Genomic DNA, 24,504 nt, shown 5'->3' with positions numbered 1-24,504 from the left:
TCTACAGAGCATGGCGACCAGGGGCAGAGGGGCCTCTGCTCGAGGAAGACGCAGTTTAGCGACAGGGAAACGGTTTTGCGGAAGATATCACATGGGGTCGCCTTGGGGGAACCAGCACATGTGGAGCACCTACCTCAGTACAGGGTCTCATTAGCACACATACTGGGCCGGCAGCAAGTTTCTCCGCAAACTCAACTGCCAGAGAGCTAAGGAGGAAAGTTATCCAGGGATCAAAGTCTGTGAACACGACTGGGAGTCAAGAGCGCATGTCTTCACCTCAAGGGAGGGGAAAGGCACAATTTGCAAGCGGTACACCCGGCCAGCTATCCCGGAACTTATCTGCTCATGCCTGCCAATACACGGGACGAGACCAGCTCAACCCGGAGATTGTAGAACCTCGCAAAGGTGTTGGGTGCTGCCCAGCCCACTGCTCTGCAGATGTCTGCCTCATGATGAGCTGAAATAGCAGCTACATACACCTTCAGGGTGGAGGGGCACACCCGCCCCTCCAGCCTCTCCTGCAGGAAGGCAAGCACCGATCCGACTGCACATCTCTGGGGGTCTTCGCGTCAGGAAGAACACCACTTAGTGAACAGACGCCACTTCAAGGCATACAGGCACCTCGTAGAGGGCGCCTTAGACTGAGTGATCGTGTCTTCCACCATGGGTGGTAGGCCACTTAGGTCTTCCGCGTCCTGTCCAGGGGCCTGCTGTCGTGAGGAGCGTGAGATCCGAGAACCACATCTGGGTGGGCCAGTAGGTTGCTACTAGGATGACCTGCTCCTCGTCCTCCCTGACCTTGCACAGGGTCTGTGCAAGTAGGATCACTGGGGGAAACGCATATTTGTGTAGTCCAGGGGGCCAGCTATTTGCCAGCACATCTAAACCGAGGGGTGCCTCGGTCAGGACATACCGAAGCGGGCAGTGGGAGGATTCCCAGGAAGCAAACAGGTCTACCTGTGCTTGACTGAATCGACTCCAAATCAACTGGACCACCTGAATCGCGTAGCCGAGTCGGACGGTCTTGGTCAGCTATCGCGACGGGTTGGAAAGCGTGAGCCATGTGCCCAAACTCCGGGCGAGGGGGACCAAGGGAATGATAAAGTCGGACATACCGGCGGGTGGGGCCTCGCGGCGGGGCGGAGCTCGTGGTGCCACATCGAGGGGACTCAAGCCCTGTGGCCATGCTGAGTCCAGGGATATCGAAGCATTTTCCTGGCTCCTGCCGCCCACCATAAGATTGGCCGAGCAGGGGGGGAGGAGGGATCTCGTCCCCGTAGTCCACCGGAACCAATCCCGTGAGGGCGTGTTTGTGCCACAGCTGGGCACACAGGGGCGGGGGGTCTGCCGATGGAGCGCCATACCTGCCAAAATGGGACAGTGGACGGCGGTCGTGACAACGGCTGTGCGCACCGGACATGTGACCCAGGAGACGAGGAAACCATTCTTTGGTCAGGCTTTTGGGTGCCGCAGCCTCCTGGGCATGCGGCGACAAAAGATTCTCCTCCCGGCCCTCCACCGGGGGATGGAGTGGTTTGTCGTCCAGCTCCAGAGAAGCGGGTCTCCTCACCCCTGGGTTGCCCATCTCGGGGGGGCTTTGAAGCCTTCCTAGGGTTCTTAGCGGCCAGCCGCGAGCCAGGTGGCATCTGCTTCCTGTGGAGGGCTCCACGCCGGAGCCGGGCCACGGTGGCGGGCTGCGGCAGAGCCGGTGCTGTTGCTGCAGGAGGACGCCCTTGGTGACGAGCAGACAGGGTGCGGGGTCTTAAGCCGTGCCAGGGCAGGATATGTTGTAAGGCCTCCGTCTGCTTCTTCACCGCCGAGAACTGCTGGGAAAAGTCCTCGACGGCATCTCCAAACAGGCCAACCTGGGAAATGGGGTGTCAAGGAACCGTGCCTTGTCCGCCTCTCCCATCTCGGCCAATCTGAGCCAAAGGTGGCGCTCCTGGACCACCAGGGTGGACATCGCCTGCCCGAGAGACCACACCATGACCTTTGTCCCCCGGAGAGCGTGGTCGATCGCCGAGCGCAGTTCCTGCATCAATCCCGCGTCAGAACTACCCTCGTGCAGCTCTTTTAGCATCTTGGTTTGGTGTACTTGCAGGAGAGCCATGGCGTGCTGGGCGGAGGCAGCTTGTCCAGCGGCACTGCAGGCCACAGTCGTCAGGGATGACGTAAACCTACAGGCCCTGGACGGAAGCTTCGGGCATCCACGCCAGGTGGCGGCGCTCTACGGACACAAGTGCACTGCGAGTGCCTTATCCACCTGGGGGATCACCGAATACCCCCTGGCCGCTCCACCATCGAGGGTAGTGAGAGCGGGGGAGCTGAAAGACCGGGACCGGGCAGTAAAAGGTGCCTCCCATGATCTTGTCAGCTCCTCATGCACTTCTGGGAAGAAAGGAACGGGGGCGGGGCGTGGCCATGGGCTGCGCCCCGAGCCCAGGAACCAATCGTCGAGCCACGAGGGTTCAGGGGAGTGTGGAGGGTTCCACTCTAGCCCAACGCTCGTGGCCGCCCGGGAAAGCATGTCCGTCATTTCAGCGTCGGCGTGAGTCTGGGCGACCATTCCTGAAGGAGGAAGCCCAGCCAAATCCTCTGCGTCAGACTGGACGAGCCCGCTCTCCGATGCTGCGCTTGATAACTCATCGTCTTCCCGAGCTCCGAACGAGAAGTCGAACTCACCCTGAGACGAGCCGGCGGTCTCGTGAGAGAGCCCGATCATGGCAAGCGTGTGTGCTGGGGAATGGGAGGTCCATGGGGGGATACCCGGCGGAGGTGGTTCCATTGATGTCCCCAAATCGCCCCCAGTGCTAACCGACGCGGCCTCAAACCTGTAGGTAGAAGGACCGGTGCGGGGAGCCACTGGGGTGGAAAGCAAGCCGCGACCACAACATTGCCATGGTCATGTTCTTGCAATGAGGACATGACTCATTCATGAACGATGTCTCCGCGTGGGCAGTGCCCAGACACGTAAGACAGCGGTCGTGGCAGTCAGTAGCGGAGAGATAACGACCGCAACCAGGAATAACACACAAACGGAAAGGCATCTTTAAAAAGATGTTCCAGGTGTGCCACTCTTTTTGTGAATTAAAATATACTCTTTTAGAATATACTGTCTTATTTTCGCTCTGCCGAAGAGCCCAGGGGCGTTCTCTGCACTCCACGGGTGCAGAGGGGGAGAAGCCGCTGAAATGCGCCGTAAATCCAGCAGTTTTGAGTTGCTTCTTTGGAGGGAATTGAATTCAGTGCACTGAATACAACCGCTTGGCTCCGAAGAGAAAATCTGAATGAGTGGTTGCATACCAGCTCCTTTTATACCCGTATGTCCGGAGAAGTGGCACGCAAATTCCACTTGCAAATTCTCATTGGCCTTTTTTAAAAAAGCAGAGGTGTTTGGGGCTCCCAAGAGTGACCCCTAGTGTCACTACATCGACACAACATCAAGTGAGTGACAGATAGGGAACTAAAATCACTCTAGCTGCTTTAAAATCACCTTATTTAATGAAAATGGTGTCTATGCCACTCGACAACTGAAAAAGAGCCCACTCTCTCAGAGTAGTGATTGTTATGTATAAGTATTCATGGTGCTGCTGTAGCTAATTGGTGAAATATTCGGTAATACATTAAAATTCTATTTTATCTGCTGTTTTTTTTTTAATCATAAATATTTAATTTCTAGTCAATTATCGACCCCACAAATGGTACAGAAGACTTATTGAAGTGTAAATTACTGTAAAAATGAAAGGAGAGATGTGCAAGCTTGTTTTTTCTTGTTTTTGCACTAATTGGAATGGAGACAGCAGCTGTTCATGTGAAACTCTGGAGGGTTACAGAGATGACAGTGATATTATGTAAGAGAAGGAGTCTTTTGGGACATTATGAGGATCTATAGGGCAGAAAGGGGGAAAAGGTGTCATCCAGCACTAACAAACACATGATTGGATATCAAGACACATACCAAACACTTGACATGCACATATGTACATACACATACAATACATAAGTCCTATGTGACAAAATGTGTCTCACATAGACATACAATGTGATTTACACTAGTAAAACATACTACCGGAACAACATTTCTATCAAGCATTCATAGCTTAAACCTTGTTCTCACAGAGCCAGACTTTTGACAATAGGCATATGTCTGATCCACGCTGCAGCTTATTCTGTCCTAGATCTGCCTACTTACACCCTGTCTACACCGGGAGCTACCGTTGACATGGCGCGACACAGCGGCTTGAGGCTGTCTACACTGGACACACTGACACAAACTTTCAAAACCATTTAATTTGTCTAGTAGCGCCAGTGTGTGCAACGCAAAATGGAATGGGACATCTGTTTACTGTCGGCACGATGGACACGCCTCAATGACGCTTCCAGTGTAGACAGCATTATAGATTATAATGGATTCTATGGCATTTGATGCGACGTGGCGCGCCGCTCACGTCTGGTGTAGACAGGGTGTTAGACAGGAAGACCAATATCACTCTGACCAACATCTTAAAGCAAACAAATACAGTTTGTTTAGTTTGTATGTGCCGTTTAGAAACAATATTATCTCAAATCAGTAATACCACAATAATTGACTAGCGTAGAAAAAAAACTACAAATTAAACAAAAACAAAAAACAAAAATTTTTAATACAAAATACAAAACAGAAGAAATTAACAAAAAATTATTGTGACTATTTATCAGAGATTTGATGCCATGAACCTCGTAAACTTGGCAAAACTTCCTCAAAAATCATAAAAACATTTGAAGTCATGCAAAACTTCCTCAGAAGTGCTCAGTGTTGCAGCTTATCAAAATTACTTTTTTTTTCCTTTTGTGGAATTTACACAACAGCCAGCAAATCAGTTTGGAATGTGCATGTCAGCAAGTCCTTGCCATTTTTGCAGCCTGATCTCATTAAAATTACGCGACGTATCGCAGCAGTTCCGAGGTGAAATGCCCACTGTGTGGCGCTAAAAGCGAGTTAAAGCCCCAGTATACTTCATACAAAATCGAAGAACAAAATAATGTGACATCATTTAGAACAAACTCTGGCCAGTGTTTTTGATTTCGTTTCGGTGGTGTGTAACAGCTCACCGGGGTGAACTTTCAAGAAAACTTCGTACCGGCTCCTAAACACCCACTGCCACTGGTCCACGTCATTGGTAGGTGTAACCTGAAGCTCCCACTACAGTACTTTAAGGCCGAGAGTAGTGATGGGTCGTTCATGAACGATTTGTTCATTTTGAACGAATCTTTTATGTAACTCAGAAGAACGAGTAGTCTCAGAGAGTGATTCATTCATTTTGTGTTGGCCGTGCATGCGCATTGCGCAACCTCCGTTTGTTTGTTACGTGAAAACCACATAGGCGCTGTACAGGAAAGAGAAATTATTAGTTCACCTTTCAACTCTTTTGGTCCGAGTCATTCGTTCTTTTGTCACGTGACAGCCGTATTCGCTATGCATTGCACACACAGGAAACAGAAATGATTAGTTCACCTCTCGAGTCATCTGGTCCGAGTCGTTCTTTCATTTGTCAAATGACAGCCATATACGCTATGCACATACGGCTGTCACATGACAAAAGAACGAACGACTCGGATAAGAAGATTCCATTTCTGTTTCTCATAATTTGTCCTTGGCTGCATTATCAATTTTTCCTTATTGGGACTATAATCAAAGTTTGCATAAGTAGACATGTTGGGGGGGATTTGGCTATTGAAAATGTAACATTTTAATTGAATTCTGCTCAAATGAACGAAATGAACGAAATGACATGAATAAAGATTCGTTCATTTTGCTGAATGAGACTTAAAGATTCAAGTCAGTAAAACGATCCGATCTTCCCATCATTAGCCGACAGCTAGTTCCAGTTACGTTGTTCAGTCAGTCAAGGTCAGTCAACATGAACACACCAGCTTGCAGAGTTACAGTATTAGCGAGCTGGTGCGAACTTACCTATATCTATACGATCGTTCGTGTAGAGAGATTTTCCAAGAACATGTCATGCAGTTTTTTAGTCTACAAAAGAAACCAAATCTACTCAAATACTATCAGGGCGTTTTCACACCTAGTTTATTTGAGCCCTCCAAATGGTCTCAGAGCAATATAACGTGTATATGTGAACAACCCAAATGATATCAGACACCCCTAAAGGGTCCTAAAAACGAACCATACTCAGATCACCTCAGGAGGAGAAGGCGAAGAGGCACCAGTCCACTTTGTATTTCGTTGTGACATAAGTACCTCAAAGCTTGCCATACATACAATAGCTGCATTACATAATCGCCTGATCTAGATTATCTGATCTAACCGCAGTTATTGTGTACTTCAAATTCCAATCACATTCTACTGTCCTAATAATTTTAAGTGAATCTAGAAATACCATGAGTACCATAACCACGTTGTGCCTCACTTTCCAGTCAGCATTTCTATTAAACCGGCAACACTCAAAGCAGCTTCTGAAGAGCATGTGAAATTTAGCGTTATGATGCGTGCACCTTTTCATTAAAGTGTTTTAATTACCCAAAAATGAAAATTCAGTCATTATTTACTCACACCTGTGTTGTTATAACTCAATATGACTTTCCTTCTTTTTCTTAACACAAAGGGAGAAATTGTGAAAAACATTATGCTCAGTGATGTTATACAATGGCAGTTTATGGTGACCACCTCTTCAAGCTTCAAAAGGATGCAAAAGTATCATTCAGAAGTCTAAGAAATTTCCATGAGACTCATGATTGTTATGAAAACATACGATAAGGTTTGGTGAGAAACAAACCAAAGTCTAATGTATTATTTAGTGGAACTGTTTACCGACCGTTGCTCTCCTCTTTGCATGTTCACGAGACTGCACAAGACCAGTAGTTCATGCAGCCCGCTGGAGAAATTGGGCGTTCAAGTAAAAACGCGTTTTGTTTATCTAAAAACAGGTCCACCATAGCGATACTAAATAACAGAACACAACACAGCTGCACACAAACCAGAGAACCAAACTTACAATACATGTATGAATTATGAATGAGTTTGAACAGTAGTCGAAGAATAGATGCATTTATATGCCCAGCCTTATTTTTATTTTTTTGCCAGAGTACTCAGTCAAACTGATAGAGATAGGCTGCATCCAAAAATGTAATCAGTTAATCAGCTTAACCAACAGTGTTTGTGAATTAATGGAATTCTTTATATTTATATTTATTTATTAATTTTTTCTCTCCTTTTTCTCCACCATTTGGAATGCCCAATTCCCAATGCACTCTAAGTCCTCGTGGTGGTGTAGTGACTCGCCTCAATCCGGGTGATGAATCTCAGTTGCCTCCGCGTCTGAGACCGTCAACCCATGCATCTTATCACGTGGCTTGTTGAGCATGTTACTGCGGAGACATAGCACATGTGGATGCTTCATGCCATCCACCGCAGCATCCATTCACAACTCACCACGTGCCCCACCGAGAGCAAGAACCACACATTATACCCCATGTGACTCTACCCTCCTTAGCAACCAGGCCAATTTGGTTGCTTAGGAGAACTGGCTGGAGTCACTCAGCACGCCCTGGGATTCGAACTCGTGACTCCAGGGGTGGTAGTCAGCGTCTTAATTCGCTGAGCTACCCAGGCCCCCTGAATGAATGGAACTCTTACGGGAACTGGTCTCTGGGCAGTTTGAAAAGCACCTTACTTTCATCAAACCTCTGTATACAGCCTCCAAAGGCAGCATTTTCCATTTTTTGGATGCAGCCATAGAGAGAGAAGGCTGAAGAGAGCTACAGTCACACGTGTCCTAACCTGACGGCAAACGACATGCGATAAAAGGTATCTTTTCTATGTTAATCAGAGTTTTTGTCCTAATTAGCAGTGACAAATGATGGTACAGTCTGTCATTCGCTTGGTTTCTATTTCAGCATCGGGCGGGGTGAACTGGCACTGGTTCAAAAACTTTCTTATTACAGTATATTGAAGCAAGCATATCATGAGACAGTTACAAACTACTTGATTTTGTCCAAAAATGTAACACCTATCGAATGTTTCGCTGAGGTTTCGCTCTTTCAGATGGAGGTTCAAAATGGAGAACAAGTGACAGACATTCCACAAACATCTCTCTGTTTGATTGAATACTCCAGTTAAAAAAAAATAAGGCTGGGCATATAAATGCATTTATTCTTGGACTACAACTCTTCAGACATGTTTTGTTAGTTCAGTTCTCTGGTTTGTGTGCAGCTGTGTTTTATTCTATAGTATCACTGTGGCAGACCTGTTTTTAGATAAACAAAACGCGTTTTTGCTTGAAAGTCACATTTCACCAGCAGGATGTTAACGCGCAGAGGAGAGCAATGGTCGGTCAAGAGTTTCACTAAATAATACATTAGACTTCGGTTTGTTTCTTACCAAACCTCATAGTATGTTTTCATAACTATCGTGAGTCACATACAATAATTTATTAGACTTCTGAATTATACTTTTGCATCCTTTTGAAGCTTGAAGAGGTGGTCACCATAAACTGCCATTGTATGACATCACTGAGCGCAACATTTTTTCACAATTTCTCCCTTTGTGTTAAGAAAAAGAGGGAAAGTCAAATGGAGTTATAACAACACAGGGGTGAGTAAACAATGACTGAATTTTCATTTTTGAGTGAACTATCCCTTTTAAAACAGTGTAAATGTAAAATTGGCCAAAAGAGAGACATATTTTTAAGTATTTGACAATTTTATAACATTTAGAATATTATTTTTCATGTCATTCTATCCCTGTGCAATATTTTTGTTTTTAAAGCATTGAAAGAAATCACCCTATTTTATTATATGATTCCAAGTTAAATGTGAATAAATTATTACCAAAGGTGTATGTTTATTTAGACAATTCCTATGACTATTTTCATAAGTACAATTATATGTATGACAATTTATTGTTAGCCAATTTTTTTTTATTTTTTATTTTTTTTATTATCGTGACTGCACCAGCTGCAATGGGGTCTGAGTTCTTAAGGAGTTGTGGTGTGAACAACAACTGGGTCTGAGACCACATCAACACTAAGAGGACCAAAAAAAGAAACTGGTTCCTCTTTGATGGTTTCTAGCTGGAGTCCACTTACATTGTAAACACCAAAAGAACTGGGGTCATTTTCAGCTGGTTCCCTTTCTGGTTTACTTTAACTGAACTAGGTATGGTTCATACAACACTAAGAGGACCAAAAAAATAAAAAATAAACTGGTTCCTCTTCGATGGTTTCTATCTGGAGTCCACTTACATTGTAAACACCAAAAGAACTGGGGTCATTTTCAGCTGGTTCCCTTTCTGGCTTACTTTAACTGAACTAGGTATGGGCCATTCACACATCTGCCCAAAGGGAAATATGCCTATCATCATTCTGTCCATTAACACTCTTTTATACACCCATCTTATCAGTGTATCAGTAGTAGTATCAGTGTCTCTATAAATTATAATAACACAATGTAACCGGCACATCTTATGGTATAGCACTGGCGCTATGAATACAAGAGGTAAACATTACAAACGACTCATAATCTACTGAATATACATTATTTTAAATCATCTTTGAGTGGTTAAAACAGTTTCTTTTCCTGATCTCAAGTAAATTCTACTCATAGAATGATAACACATTTTAAAGTCACATTAGTTAAGGTTTTACATGTAGTCTTGAGCGTCCTCATATTTAAATGCTCCTCTAAACGCCTCCCCCAATGGCATGGCCAGTGTCTGAACGTTTGCAAACAATATACTATTGCTCAGCTATTTCAAAATTATTTTTTGCTCTGAGTGAAGAATGAAGAACTTTGCCGTGAGTTTATCGGGGCCTTTAAATGTTCTCCCAAACAGATGAGGTTTTAAAGGTTAATGCTCTATCAAGTTCTATATCAACAAAACCTACCTCCCATCCCTAAACCTTAAACCTGACGATAGTGTCATAAAAGCAAATGTGAAATGAAAAACAGAAATGTTTTGGTGCTTCTATGACACTTTTGTTTCAAGTGTCGACTTGAGTGCTATTCAGGAAATTGGTCATTTGCATTGTAAGTGCAACAATATCAGTTTAGCTACTGCACAACTTGATTGTAGGATTGCACTGAATACACTTGTAAATGTAGTTGGTTATGTAATGCAAACATTACAACATATTGCCTTACAAGTCATGCGCTATAGTAAAAGTCTTTAGATGTCATATGACAGTATTGTGTGAGGAACAGGGCGAAAAGTTTATGCACCGATAATCTGCCGTTTTGCTCAAGATTTGTTTTAAAGTGAATAAAAGTAATTGTTGTTGTAGCAACTCTAGAGTACATTTCACCAGGAAGCTGCTGTGATACATAAAACAAACAATGTAAAAATCATTCTACAATATGTAAAATGGCCAGAATAAGCTGCATTGTCAAAACTCTGGCTCTGTAAGACTGCAGACTCTCTGATCTTCTCTGTTTATTTGAACTAAATTCCTGCCAATGAACAGAAGCTACACAACAAATATGCTGATAAACCACTGGTGATGACTACATTTAATCTCAGTATAAATTAATTCAAGTGTTTGAGCAACTTTAAAGCATTTCAACTGATTAGGATGAGTTAGGTTAAGTCACTAGTTGGCCACTAGCACAGTTAAGATACTAGTTGGTGGACTCTATTTGGAGGACACAAGTTAGAGGACACTGGTTCTATGATACTAGTTGGAGGACACTAATCGATGGACACTGGCTAGCGGACACTAGTTGGAGGACACTAGCCAGATGAAACTAGTTGAAGGACACTAGTAAGAAGACATTAGTTGGTGGACACTAGCTGGAGGACACAAGTTGGTGGACTCTAGCTGAAGGACACTAGGCAATGGACTCTAGTTGTAGGACAACAGCTAGAGGACACTAGTTGGACAACACTAGTTGGAAGACACTAATTGATGGACAATGGTTAGCAGACACTAGTTGGAGGACACTAGCCAGAACACACTAGTTGGAGGACACTAGCCAACAGACACTAGTTAGAAGACATTAGTTGGAGGTAGGGTTGCAATGATATGAGATTTTCACGGTATGATAACTGTCTCAGAAAATATCACGGTTTCACGGTATCACAGTATACGGTATTACACAATTATTATTACCAGTTACAATGACCCTACAATGAAGGAGTGAAAGTTTTTGGTTGAACAAATTATTTATTATAATTGAAACTTGAAACCATTTTTTTAATGGTTGTATGTGTAATAAAAAGTCTCCCTTTTGAAAATATTAAAATAAATAGAATAAATAAGAAAGCTAACAGTTTTGAAGAATTATAATAATAAACTGAATTATAAACATGATAAAATAGCATGTAACTATAACATGTTATATAATTAAAGCATGTTAGTTTACATGTTAGCATAGCGTGTTAAATTAACTACTAAATGAAAAATAACATCAGCTGTGTGAGCTTTTAAAGTAATGTCCTATGATTATTAATAATTAACATATACTGTAGGTGCGCGACAGCGCAGCCAGACTGCTCCTGTCTGTACCTTTAACTCAGTGGTTCTCAACTGGTTTTGCTTCGGGACCCAGATTTTACATTGGAAATCAAGTGGTGACCCACCATAGTAAAAACGTTAACTGTATTTAATGTATCCAGGGTCGCATTTCCTTTTATGTTGCATAGTTTTGTTCATGGTTTTCAAGTACAAGGACATGCATCAAGTGACATTATTTTTGTTGTTGACGTCAACAACAAAAGCAACAGTAAGTTTTCTCTCCCCCCTTTTAAAAATTGAAGAGCATATTTACTTATATGAGCCCATTATTATCCTGTTTTTTTCCTAATTTCAAACATAATTCAAACAGAACATATATATTACACAGGAGGAAAGGCTCCTCATTACCATGGTTAGGTCAATGTAGCTATTCTTAAATAATAGTAATAATAATAACAAATTATAGTATTTATGAAAAAATAAGTACTAGCTGAAACACATCTTGAAACTTTAACTACAACTGCCACTGTTGATATAAAATGAGGTCTAATAGATTCTACCTTTAGATTATTTCATATGAAACTATAACATTTTGTCAAAATATAACAGTTACTTTTACTCATGTAAAATCGTGAAACAATTTTGTAAAGGTGATGATGTATAATGAAAAAGAAAAATTAGCACATAGCACAGTGTTGCTCTTTTCCTCCTCAGTGCTGTTTGGCATGTCAGGGCTGCCTACTGTTTGAGAGGTTCGACTTGACTTCCTCCATAACGCTTTAAACTAGAAAAGTCTTACTAGAATTGAAATTGGTCACATCAGTTTTGAGGTCTGAGCGCCGCAATATCAAGGGAAGCCCGGTTGTTGCACGCACGCACCAGAGAGAAGAGCATATCATGACTGCGAGCTGGTTCCGTTACACTTGTGCGAAAGTGCAGATGAGAAGCCTTTAGCTGATTGCGAGATTATCATTAAATAGGCTATCACTTGGGCGGCCGCCGATATATCTTCAATGGGAAAACCATGGCATTGTTCTTTCCCTGCTGTCCGCGACGCAGTCCGAATAGACCTGCGACCCACCAGTTGAGAAGCACTGCTTTAACTCACACACACACTCACTTATGTCAGACCCCCTCACCTTCTCTCTGACATTTTCTCCACTGCATGTGTGTGGCGCAAGTTGGCAAGTCTGACAGGCAGTCGAGGAGGAATGGAGATGCGCACGTGCAAGTGAAATTCTCCATCCGGTTGCATTTTTTTCTCAATACCGTAGATAAACAAATGTACATGGTATGAAAACCATCAATTTTCATACCGTGGTATACCGTGAAACCGGTATACCACTGCAACCCTAGTTGGAGGACACTAGCTGGAGGACACTAGTTGGTGGACTCTAGCTGGAGGACACTTGCTGGAGGACACTAGGCAATGGACTATAGTTGGAGGACACCAGCTAGAGGACACTAGTTAGAGGACACTAGTTAGAGGACATTAGTTGTAGTGTACCAGCTGGAGGACTCTAGTTGATGGACTCTAGTTGGAGGACACAAGCAAGAGCACACTAGTTGGATGACATTAATTGGTGTACTCTCGTTGGAGGACACAATCTAGAGGACATTAGCTGGATGACACTAGCTGAAGTACACTAGGCGATGGCCTCTGTACACTAGTTGTAGGACACTAGCTAGAGGACATTAGTTAAAATACACTAGCTGGAAGACAGTAGTTGGAGGACCCTAACTTGAGGACACTAGTTGGATGACACAAGCTAGAGCACACTAGTTAGAAGACACTAGTTGGTGGACACAAGGTAGAGGACATTAGTTGAAAGACACTAGCTGGAAGACATTAGTTGGAGGACCCTTGCTAGGGGACACTAGATGGGGACACTAAGTCATGGACTGTAGTTAGAGGAAACTAGTTTGAGAACACTAGCTGACGTACTCTTTTTGGAGGACACAAGCTAGAGCAAACTAGTTGGTGTACTCTGGTTGGAGGACACAAGCTAGAGGACACTAGGCGATGGACTCTAGCTGGAAGACATTAATTGGAGGACACAAGCTAGAGGACACTAGGCAATGGATTGTAGCTGGAGGACACTAATTGGAGGACACAAGCTAGAGGACACTAGGCGATGGAATCTAGCTGGAGGACACAAGTTGGAGGACACAAGCTAGAGGACACTAGGTGATGGACTCTAGTTGGAGGACACTAGTTGGTTGACCCTTGACAGAGGACACTAGATGGGGACACTAAGTGATTGACTGTAGTTAGAGGACACTGGTTCGAGGACACCTACTAGAGGACATTAGTTGGAGGACACTAGGCCATGGACTTTAGCTGGAGGTCACTAGTCAGTGTTACGAGATGCTGTTCTCTATAGCTAACCTCTTAGGTTCCTCCTCTTCTTCCTGCTCTGGGTTCTCGACAGCCTCACCTGCCTCCCCTTCCTGTCCTGCCCCTAGAGCACTTCCTTTCACTGCTTCCACCTGCTCTTCCACCACTACAGTCCCCTCCTCACCCTGACTATTAAGGGCTTCCACATGGCTGAGCATACACAGATGTGCCCATGGACAGGCAGGCAGTCACACAAATACACATAAACCATGCCATGACATCATGAAAGGAGGCATGCAGGATAGAAAAGACAAAGAAGATACAGCCATGAGCTCGGCAGATATTAAGATGATGAAAATTAAAGGAATCCATAAGAAAGCAACAAAATAACAGTATGAAAGTATTTAACTTTAGGTGAAAGTTTAACTAGTTATCAATTCCAAAAATTAAGGTGTAGTCATGTTTATGGCAATTTAGGACATGAGATCTTGAGACATGAGGCTCAGACTTGTGTCTTCCTGTTTCTGTTAAGTGCCCACAGTTAAAAACTGTCAGAATATCATTATATTAAATAAAATATTAAAGCAAGTTGCATATGACTTTTTCACCAAGGTGATTTTTGTATGAAATCAGTTCCCCTCAAGATCACACAGATGAATTATGGGCATGTTTAACTGAAGTTTACCAACCAGAGTGACCAAAACTTATTTTTGTGAAATGTTTGCTTAAAAAAACTCTTTCTTTCAAACACTTGCTGCTTGGTTTTATGTGCTGTCATCTAATGCAAAGACATCCATACATTTTTAAGTGTGGCTTACTGTCCACATATGTTTTAGGGCCACTATGTGACCATCTGTTGTCATTTCAGCCATTGGTAAACACACTCTCGGCACAATTAAGAGTTCAGTGGTTTGGTTCACATGGTAAACAGCTTGAGCCAAACATGAACTCACCGGAAGCACACTTTGAACTTTGGTAAAGTGCTCAGAGGGTTTTACCCATGAGGATGAATCTATGGGTTTCAGGGGTTTAGTGTGTGCCTACCTGATTCTGCGGTTGGCACGCGTTCTTTCTGATTGGACAGACATGTAACTCGTGCTGCTAAGACGAGATGCACTCGACATAGCGGACACGTCACTCACATCACTGTCCGATGACCTCATAGAGAGACTGTCTATTCCACGCTGCGAGAACAAAAAAAAAAAGCAATGCAGATTATTACAATAAAATTTTGTTCCAACCAGAAGTAACAATAACTAAAAATATTTCATTTTCCCTTTAGATTTAGCATCAGACAGACAACTTGCCGCTGTCATAATAGCTCCGTTCCAAAGAATGCTGTCTAAGAAGGGAGCTCACTAAGTTTTGGAACAGAACTAATAACTGAAAATGTTTAGAGGAGCCACAAAGGTGTCATAGTCCAGAACACACAAACTGCTCTCATAAATTACAATAAACTTAACAAGTCTATCCCAAACAGCTTTTATATAACTGGTGTCACTGCACAAAAGAGGAAACAGGACAAACTCGCAGGTAAGCTGTTTGACATATGAAAGAATTATGGCAAACAGGACCTGCATGCCTTCACTGTGTGAGAACAGCACATTATATAATGGTAGGATTCACAGTACTCAGCCTCTCTTCCATCTCTAGTACCCAGAACATCAGTCGTGATGGTACATTTCAGCAGCGTCTCAAGAACACAGTCTTGACAGATACTTGACGCTTTATGTAACCACAAAAAACAGCTTGCCAGATCTTTAGACAGTCTCTGAAGTTACGGCTCTTACACTGTGTCCTAACCAAGTGCGAGTGTATAAAGCAACAAATTATAAATCCTATGTTGTCATTGTTAATCCATGTTTTTTTTTTCCTAACCACTTATGACCATTAAAGCGTCCCGTGATAAGAAATTTTGTTTGGCTCCTAAATTTGCCATGTCTGATCACATAGCTATGCTCACATCAAAATCTCTTTGTTTAAAAATCCTGCTCGAATTTTAAATATTAAAGTAAACATGAAACAGCATTTGCAACCCATTTTGCTTCTATAAAGTGATGTAAAGTGAAGATGTAGGGCAGGACTTTTATCCATCCAGATTTGATTGAATCATGAAATTCCAGAATGGAAGATCTGAATGTGTTTGCAGTGGATTGTGGAGAAACACCACACCACCTACATCTAAATATGTTTTTCAAATGTATCATTATTTACTATTATTGCCTTAACTATTATTATTACTAGGGCTGTTGATTTAACATGTTAATTCAGTGTGATTAATTATATAAAAAATGATGCGTAAAATAATTAGCGCAATTAATCATGTTTTTTATATAATAGTTTTTATTAAGCAGATTTCAAAATTAGTTTGCAATTTTCAATTTTTACTTATGCATATTTTCATTTACATAATTTTGCAAGTATACAAACAGAACATCCCTATCTACCCCTCTGTCATGAACTCAAGGACTTCCTCCACTCACCACCAGAGGTCTCTCTCACCCGAGTTCTAAGAGCTTCAGGAACAACACTTCCCAGCATGCCTACCTGGACTGATTACTCCCACACCTGTTCCCAGTTCCGATGACTATTTAAGCACTACACTAATTCAACTCTTTGCGAAGTCTTGTTTTGCCTAGCTGACATTTCTGAGCATTTATACTGTTGTTACTGCCTGTGTTTGATTCCTGCCTGTTTACCCATCGTTTGAGTCTCTGCTGCCTGCCTTTGATTAAGTCTGTTTACCTGGATTTCTACTTTGATTGTTTGCTGCCTGCCCTGAACCTTGCCTGTTTATGACCACGTCTCTGATCTGTCTACACGCTGTTCCATTGCTGGAGATTGACCCTGCCTGTCTGTTTATGATTTGCACTTTTACTAATAAACCGCACATGGATCTAAACCTCAGTCCTGCGGAGTCTGTGTTACAGAAGACTTCGCCAACTACAGATCCAGCAGCGCTCCTTCAATTGTCTACTGAGGTTTCCGCTCAAGCAAATGTGTTGGTGGTTCATCAGCAACAGCTCACCCGGCTGACTACTTTAACAGAGGAATTAGTAAAGGCTTTACAAAACCTCCACATTCCAGCTCCGGAACAACCACCACAGGCATCTCAACCCACTCCGGTAAATGACCCTTCCTCTCCAAACACCTTCACTACCAACCCACAACTTGCTTTCCTGGAAAAGTTTAATGGAACATCATCTAAGTGCAATGGATTTTTGATGCAATGTTCGATGTTTGTGAAGCAACAACCCATGCTATATCCCACTGAGGACAGTCACATCTCTTTTGTTTGCTCCTTGTTGACTGGAAGGGCTCTGGACTGGGCTACCGCCATATGGTCTAATGAAGGGGCGAGGTTCACCACTTTCAATAATTTCCTCCAGCGCTTCCGAGAAGTGTTCGAGCACCCAGAGGGAGGAAGGAACGCTGGCGAGCTGTTACTCTCACTCCTTCAGGGGAAAGACACCGCTGCCGAGTTTCTGCTTTCATTTCACAATCTCGCTGCTCAGACAGTGTGGGTAGAGGACACACTCAAACTACTGTTCTGAAGAGGACTCAACCCGGCGCTTCAATCTGAGCTGGCATGCCGTGATGAGGGACCAGTTTATTGATCTTGCCATTCTTCTCCCCTACTGTCACTGCACAGACCACATTCAACACAGGTGAAATAGAATCCATGCAGATCGGGTACGCTCATCTGATGACGGAGGAGAGAGAAAGCTGCATTAAGCAACGTCTCTGTTTGTATTGCAGTCAGGCCGGACATCTTCGAGCTACCTGTCCATTATGGCCAACCCAATCATCTAAACCGGCGGTGAGTAACGTCATGACTCCACTGTTCTCTTCTTCGTATATTAAGGTGCCTGTCACTATAATGGGTTTTCAGAATATTATTACTACTCAAGCCATGATTGATTCTGGTGCCGCAGGCAATTTTATTGATGAAGGGTTAGCCAAGAGGTTCGAGATACCACTTATCCCCTGTGAATCTCATTTGGCAATGGCAGCGTTAGATGGACACCCTCTGGGGACCGGCCACATTCATCACACCACTACAGACATCACTCTCCAAGTTGGCACGATTCACACAGAGAGGACACACCTCTTCGTCATTCAGTCGCCACTCAACCCTGTAATACTTGGATTACCATGGCTTCAACAACATAACCCACAAATCTCTTGGCATGAGGGGCAAATTTCCTGGTGGGACGCAACCTGTTTCACCACCTGTCTTAATCCGATTTCACCTGTTACCATCGGAACCACTACTGTCACGGAGGACTTCACATCAGAGCTCAACCTACCCTCTGAGTATGATGACCTCATCGAAGCCTTTAGTAAGGCCAAGGCTTCTCAACTCCCTCCACACAATTCCAGTGACTGTGATATTGAACTGCTGCCCAGCACTTCACTGCCATGAGGGAGGATTTTTCCTTTGTCTGAACCTGAGTCTGAGGCTATGAAAAACTACATTGAGGAGGAACTGGCAAAGGGCTTCATCCGACCATCTACCTTACCCGCGGCAGCTGGGTTCTTCTTCGTTGGCAAGAGGGATGGTGGGCTCTGTCCATGCATCGATTACTGCGCTCTCAACGACATAATGGTAAAGTTTCGTTATCCTTTACCTCTGGTTCCAGCAGCACTTGAATAGTTACGTACCGCACGGTACTTCACCAAGCTCGATCTTCGCAGCACCTACAACCTCATACACATCCGGGAGGGGGACGAATGGAAGACAGCATTCTCCACCAGCAGTGGCCACTACAAATATCTAGTCATGCCTTTCGGATTGGCTAATAGTCCTTCAGTGTTGCAGTCAATCATAAATGATGTGTTCAGAGATATGCTGAACCAGTGGGTAATTGTGACATTGACGATATCCTCATTTACTCGAACTCCCGGAGGAACACATCACCCATGTCAGAGCTGTCCTTCAGCATCTAATCCACCACCAACTCTAAGCCAAAGCCGAGAAATGTGAATTCCATCAAACTTCTGTGTCATTCCTAGGCTACGTCATCAGCTCAGAGGGGGTTGCCATGGACGACATCAAGGTACGTGCAGTATTAAATTGGTTGCAATGCTTCCTAGGATTCACCAGTTTCTACAGGCGCTTCATCAGGGGTTTCAGTTCAGGCACTGCCCCACTGACATCTATGATAAGGGGAGGGGGCACCAAGCTGTGTTAGTCTACAACAACCCTCCAGGCCTTGAAGAACTTGAAGTTTCGCTTCACCTCCACTCCCATTCTGCATCATCCTGACCCCAATACCCCGTTCACAGTGGAAGTAGATGCTTCCAACTCTGGAATCGGTGCCATACTCTCACAGCGACATGGTACGCCTCCTAAACTTCATCCTTGTGCTTATTTCTCTTGTAAGTTATCTCCTGCAGAACGAAACTATGATGTGGGAAACCGGGAATTACTGGCTATGAAAGCAGCTCTCGAGGAATGGCGACATTGGCTGGAGGGGGCAAGACACCCTTTCCTTGTGCTTACTGACCATCGAAACCTCGAATACTTAAAAGACTGAATCCAAGGCAAGCAAGTTGGGCTTTGTTCTTTACCCATTTCAATTTCACCATTATATATTGTCCTGGTACATAGAATTCCAAGGCCGATGCACTCTCTCATCAGTTTGAGTCTGATACCCAGGTCCAGACTTCGGAACCCATCATTCCCATGTCACTAATCCTGGCTCCTGTCCAGTGGGATATCATGACCGAGATTGCCCAAGCTCAGATTCAGGACCCAATTCCCCCTGACTGTCCTCCTGATAAGACCTATGTACCACAGCTCCTTCGGGAGAGGACCTTACAATGGGTTCATTCCACCACCAGTTCCAGACACCCAGGTATCGCAGCCACACTTCAACTGCTTCGGAATCATTTCTTGTGGAACATTATGCAGGCTGAGACCATCTCCTACGTCAACAACTGTCCCACCTGTGCAACTAACAAGTCCTACAGGCAATTTCCTGCAGGACTCCTCCAACCTCTGCCTATTCCCCATCTACCTTGGTCTCATAATGCCATCGACTTCACAGATCTCCCTGTCTCCCAAGGTAATACAGTCATTCTAACTGTTATTGATCGGTTCTCCAAAGCATGTTGTATAATCTCTCTGCCTAAGCTGCCCACAGCCTTCGAGACCGTGGATCATCTTCTGCATCAGGTGTTTCGCTTCTACGGATTGCCTGATGACATCGTCTCCGACAGGGGTCCATGGTTTACATCTCAGGTCTGGAAGGCTTTCTTTCAACAACTCAACTTTAACATAAGCCTCACGTCAGCATACCATCCACAATCGAATGGCCAGACCAAACACTTAAACCAGGAGATCACTCACTTTCTGAGAATGTATTGTCACCAGAACCAAGCTGACTGGAGCCGGTACCTGCTGTGGGCAGAGTATGCCGAGAACTCTCTTCTGAAATCGTCCACGGGCATGACTCCCTATCAATGTGTGCTGGGCTTTCAAACCCCTCTATTCCCCTGGTCAGGAGAACCCACAGAGCTACCGGCCATCAACGACTGGCTATGGCAGAGCGAGGAGGTGTGGGACCAAGCTCAAATCCATCTCCAAAGGGCAGTTAGGAGACAGAAGGAACAGGCCGGTCGTCATCGATGCCCCAATCCCACCTACACACCAGGTAAATGGGTTTGGCTCTCAACACGTGATCTACGCCTCCATCTACCATGTGGGAAACTCAGCCCCAGGTATGTGGGACCTTTCAAAATTCTAAGACAGATCACTCCAGTATCTTATCGCCTCCAACTACCCTCTAACTATCGCATTTCTCCCACCTTTCATGTTTCACTGCTCAAACCCGCTGGTGGCCCGAGGGAGGAGGAGGAGATAGATGATCCTAAACCCCCGCCCATTATCATGGATGGCGAGGAGGCCTATCTGGTCCGAGAACTCCTAGACTCCAGACATCGAGGTCGCTCTCTTCAGTACTTGGTTGACTGGGAGGGGTATGGTCCGGAAGAGTGGTCCTGGGTCAATGCTGATGATATTCTTGACCCCACACTCACCACTGAGTTCCACAGGACACATCCAGAAAGACCTGCCCCTCGACCCCGTGGAAGACCCCGGCGTCGAATACCTCTTAGTGTCAGGAGCCTCTCACAAACTCAAGGACTTCCTCCACTCACCACCAGAGATCTCTCTCACTCGAGTTCTGAAAGCTTCAGGAACTACACTTCACAGCATGCCTACCTGGACTGATTACTCCCACACCTGTTCCCAGTTCCGATGACTATTTAAGCACTACACTAACTCAACTCTTTGCGAAGTCTTGTTTTGATTATGTCTGTTTAACTGGATGCCCTGAACCTCACCTGTTTATGACCACATCTCTGATCTGTCTATGCTGTTCCATTGCTGGAGATTTACCGTGCTTGTCTGTTTATGATTTGCACTTTTATTAATAAACCGCACATGGATCTAAACCTTAGTTCTTCTGAGTCTGTGTTACACCCTCCCAGCCCACCATGTTACCAGAAGAAGAAAAAAGTGGTACACAATACAGGACTTTTAATTATAAAGAAACCCGAAATACACATGGGACTCTTATTTTGCTCCCAGATGTGAGCTCACTGATGGCTGAAATGAGAAAGTGAATCTGATTCAAACTGTTAACCTGAGCTCCTGAGTTCAAACCCTCAGTTCTTTTCAGGTGATTCATGAAAAAGATCCGGTTCAAAAGAGTAATTTGTTCATGACTCTTTCGTGCTGGGTTTGTTGTTGCGTGCGGTGCAGCGAGCTCGTCAGAAACAGAAGGGGTGAAAAGCAGCGCGAGACACACTGGTGGTGCACGTTCTAAAAATATATTCAATAACTTACAAGATGATATCTGATGAAACCGCATATGAACGCACACAACAACACTGTCGCCAGTGGCGAATAGATTTTACATTATTGTCACAATCAATTATTTTTAGTCACAGTCTGGAGCCCTGAAGAGCAAGGTCTCCATCTTGTTTGGTCCTCTGAAGAGTTGCATTTCGCACCCGTGGGGGCTTACCAGCCCAAATGTAAGACAATATAATGGCCTCAAATTACTTAAAAAAGGATTTTGGGAGAAAAAGGGGGAGGGTCTGAAATATCCATGTAACAGTCAAGATGCGTATGTAGAGCGATTAATAATTATTCAAAATACAATCTCTGAACAACCGTTAAATTAAGTTACGAAGATTCTTATCTGATGATTTCTACATACAACGTCTTTCAATTCAAAGGTGCAGCAACATTAGTCCGTTTTCTGCTTAGGAAAGTTCTGACAGTAGAATGTCTCCGCTGCCTTGGGGTAGTCGAAAAACTGCTCTGTCCCATTATAGCTGACTCGAAGGCGAGCAGAGTAAAGCATACCAAACCACACATTGCTTGTAGAAAGCACTCTTGATTTTGTTGAAAGCCGCACGCTTCCTCGCTAATGCTGTGCTGGAGTCCTTGTACAACTTGATTTTATGGCCATTGTAGGAAATGTCCTTTTGGGTTTTAGCCCATTTTAAGACCGTCTCTTTCACAATGTATCGGTGGAATCTGATGATAAGTGGACGTGGATTTTCCTCAGGTCAGTGTTTGGGCTTCAGGCAGTGATGGGCACAATCCAACTCGGGTTTTTCAGAGAGAAAGTCACCGAGTAATTCGATGAACAGGTTAGACATAAAATCCCTTGTGCTCTTCCATTCAATGCCCTCAGACAGGCCCAACACCTGAATGTTCTGACATTTCGAGTGTGATACCAGGTCCTCCACATTAGCTTTAAGCACCACATTTTTCTCTTCCACACATGCAAGTTTTAACTGCAGAGCATTTACATCATACTCTAGCTGTGTTATTCGATCACTGTGGTCAGAGAGGCTTGTTTCCATCTTGCTAATGGTGGATGCTTGAGTTTCCAAAGTTGCACCAATTGAGTCGATGGAAGATCTAATTGGTTCCAAGGAGCTGTTTAACAAAGTGACGGACTCTTCAGTCATTTCCTCTCTGAATTTGTCTAGTTCTTTGATTAGAGACCCGATTGTCAGAGGTGTGGATTCAGACTTGGTATCTGCCATTTTACTGCTTTCATGGCCTGAGAGTATTGAGCTTGAGTATGCTGCTTACCATCAATTTGAATTGAAGACTCAGCGAATGAGTTACAACAAAAATAAGATAGCTTCTTATGACGTTAAAATAGGGTGTATTGTGAAAAGATAACACGAAATAACGCAGAGCACAGGCACCGTGCATCTTAACACCACATTACCTAACCGGAAGTCCCGTTCTTCTCAATAGCGGATATTCCTACCATCGGAGCGATTCAAGCTTGAAGTACAACCTGTTCCCTATCTGTCACTCACTCGACGTTGTGTCTTTGTAGTGACACTAGGGGTCAATCTTGGGAGCCCCAAACACCTCTGCTTTTTGAAAAATGGCCAATGGGAATTGGCGAGTGGAATTTGCATGCCACTCCACTGGACATAAGGGTATAAAAGGAGCTGGTATGCAACCACTCATTCAGATTTTCTCTTCAGAGCCGAGCGGTTCTATTCATTGAGCTGAATTCACCCGCCGAGTTCATTCACCTCATCTGCTGGATCTTACGGTGCATTTCAGTGGCTTCTCCCCCTCTGCACCCGTGGAGTGCAGAGATCACCCCTGGGCACTTCAGAACATCAAAAAGAGTATATTTTCAAACTCTAAAAGAGCGGCACACACGGTACATCTTTTTAAAATGCCTTTCTGTTTGTGTGTTATTCCTGGTTACGGTCATTACCTCTCTGCTTCTGATGGCCACGATCGCTGTCTGACATGTTTGGGTGCTGCCCACGTGGAGACTTCATTCATGGATGGGTCTTGTCCTCATTGCGAGAACATGACCATGGCAACATTGCGGTCGCAGCTTGCCTTCGTAAGAAAGCAAGCCACCCCAGCGGCTCCCCGCCTCGGTCCTTCTACCTACGGGTATGAGGCCGCGTCGGTTAGCACTGGGGGCGATTTGGGGACTCCAATGGGACCACTTCCGCCAGGTAACCCCCCATGGACCTCCCAATCCTCAGCATGCTCGCTTGCCCCGGTCGGGCTCTCGGATGAGACCGCCGGCTCGTCTCAGGGCAAGTTCGACCTCTTATTCGGGGCCCGGGAAGATGATGAGTTATCAAGCGCAACATTGGAGAGTGGGCTCATCCACTCTGAAGTGGAGGCTTCGGCTGGGCTTCCCCCTTCGGGCATGGTCACCCAGTCTCAGGCAGACGCGGAGATGACGGACATGCTTTCCCGGGCAGCCACGAGCGTCGGGCTAGAGTGGAACCCTCCACTCTCTCCTGAACCCTTGCGGCTCAATGATTGGTTCCTGGGCCCAGAGCGCCGCTCACGGCTGCGCCCCGCCCTAGTTCCTTTCTTCCCGGAAGTGCATGAGGAACTGACAAGATCGTGGGGGGCATCTTTTACCACCTGGTCCCGATCTTTCAGCTCCCCTGCTCTCACTACCCTGGATGGTGGGGTGGCCAAATGGTATTCGGTGATTCCCCCAGGTGGATAAGGTGCTCGCGGTGCACTTGTGCCCGCAGAGCGCAACCACCTGGCGTGGGTGCCCGAAGCTCCTATCCAGGGCCTGTAGGTTTATGTCATCTCTGATGGCTAAGGCCTACGTTGCCGCTGGACAAGCCACCTCCGCCCTGCATGCCATGGCTCTCCTGCAGGTACACCAAGCCAAGGCG

At 44.8% G+C, this 24,504-nt stretch overlaps 1 protein-coding gene across 4 annotated transcripts in view; it reads right to left on the bottom strand.

Annotated features, from left to right (window-relative positions):
- The window catches only part of LOC127420680 (regulating synaptic membrane exocytosis protein 2-like), a 240,201-nt gene that overhangs the window by 41,637 nt on the left and 174,060 nt on the right, over positions 1–24,504 (bottom strand). For all 4 annotated transcript variants that reach the window (XM_051663141.1, XM_051663138.1, XM_051663139.1 and 1 more), the window contains 2 exons: positions 14,833–14,972; positions 13,840–13,998 (listed from right to left, as the gene is read on the bottom strand). In XM_051663141.1, coding sequence (XP_051519101.1) covers positions 13,840–13,998; positions 14,833–14,972 — 299 coding nt within the window. The remainder of the gene's footprint in view (positions 1–13,839; positions 13,999–14,832; positions 14,973–24,504) is intronic.

The sequence above is a fragment of the Myxocyprinus asiaticus genome, chromosome 30 (genome assembly GCF_019703515.2).
Source record: "Myxocyprinus asiaticus isolate MX2 ecotype Aquarium Trade chromosome 30, UBuf_Myxa_2, whole genome shotgun sequence".
Taxonomy (NCBI): Eukaryota; Metazoa; Chordata; class Actinopteri; order Cypriniformes; family Catostomidae; genus Myxocyprinus; species Myxocyprinus asiaticus.
This window is presented reverse-complemented; position numbering and strand designations above follow the sequence as displayed.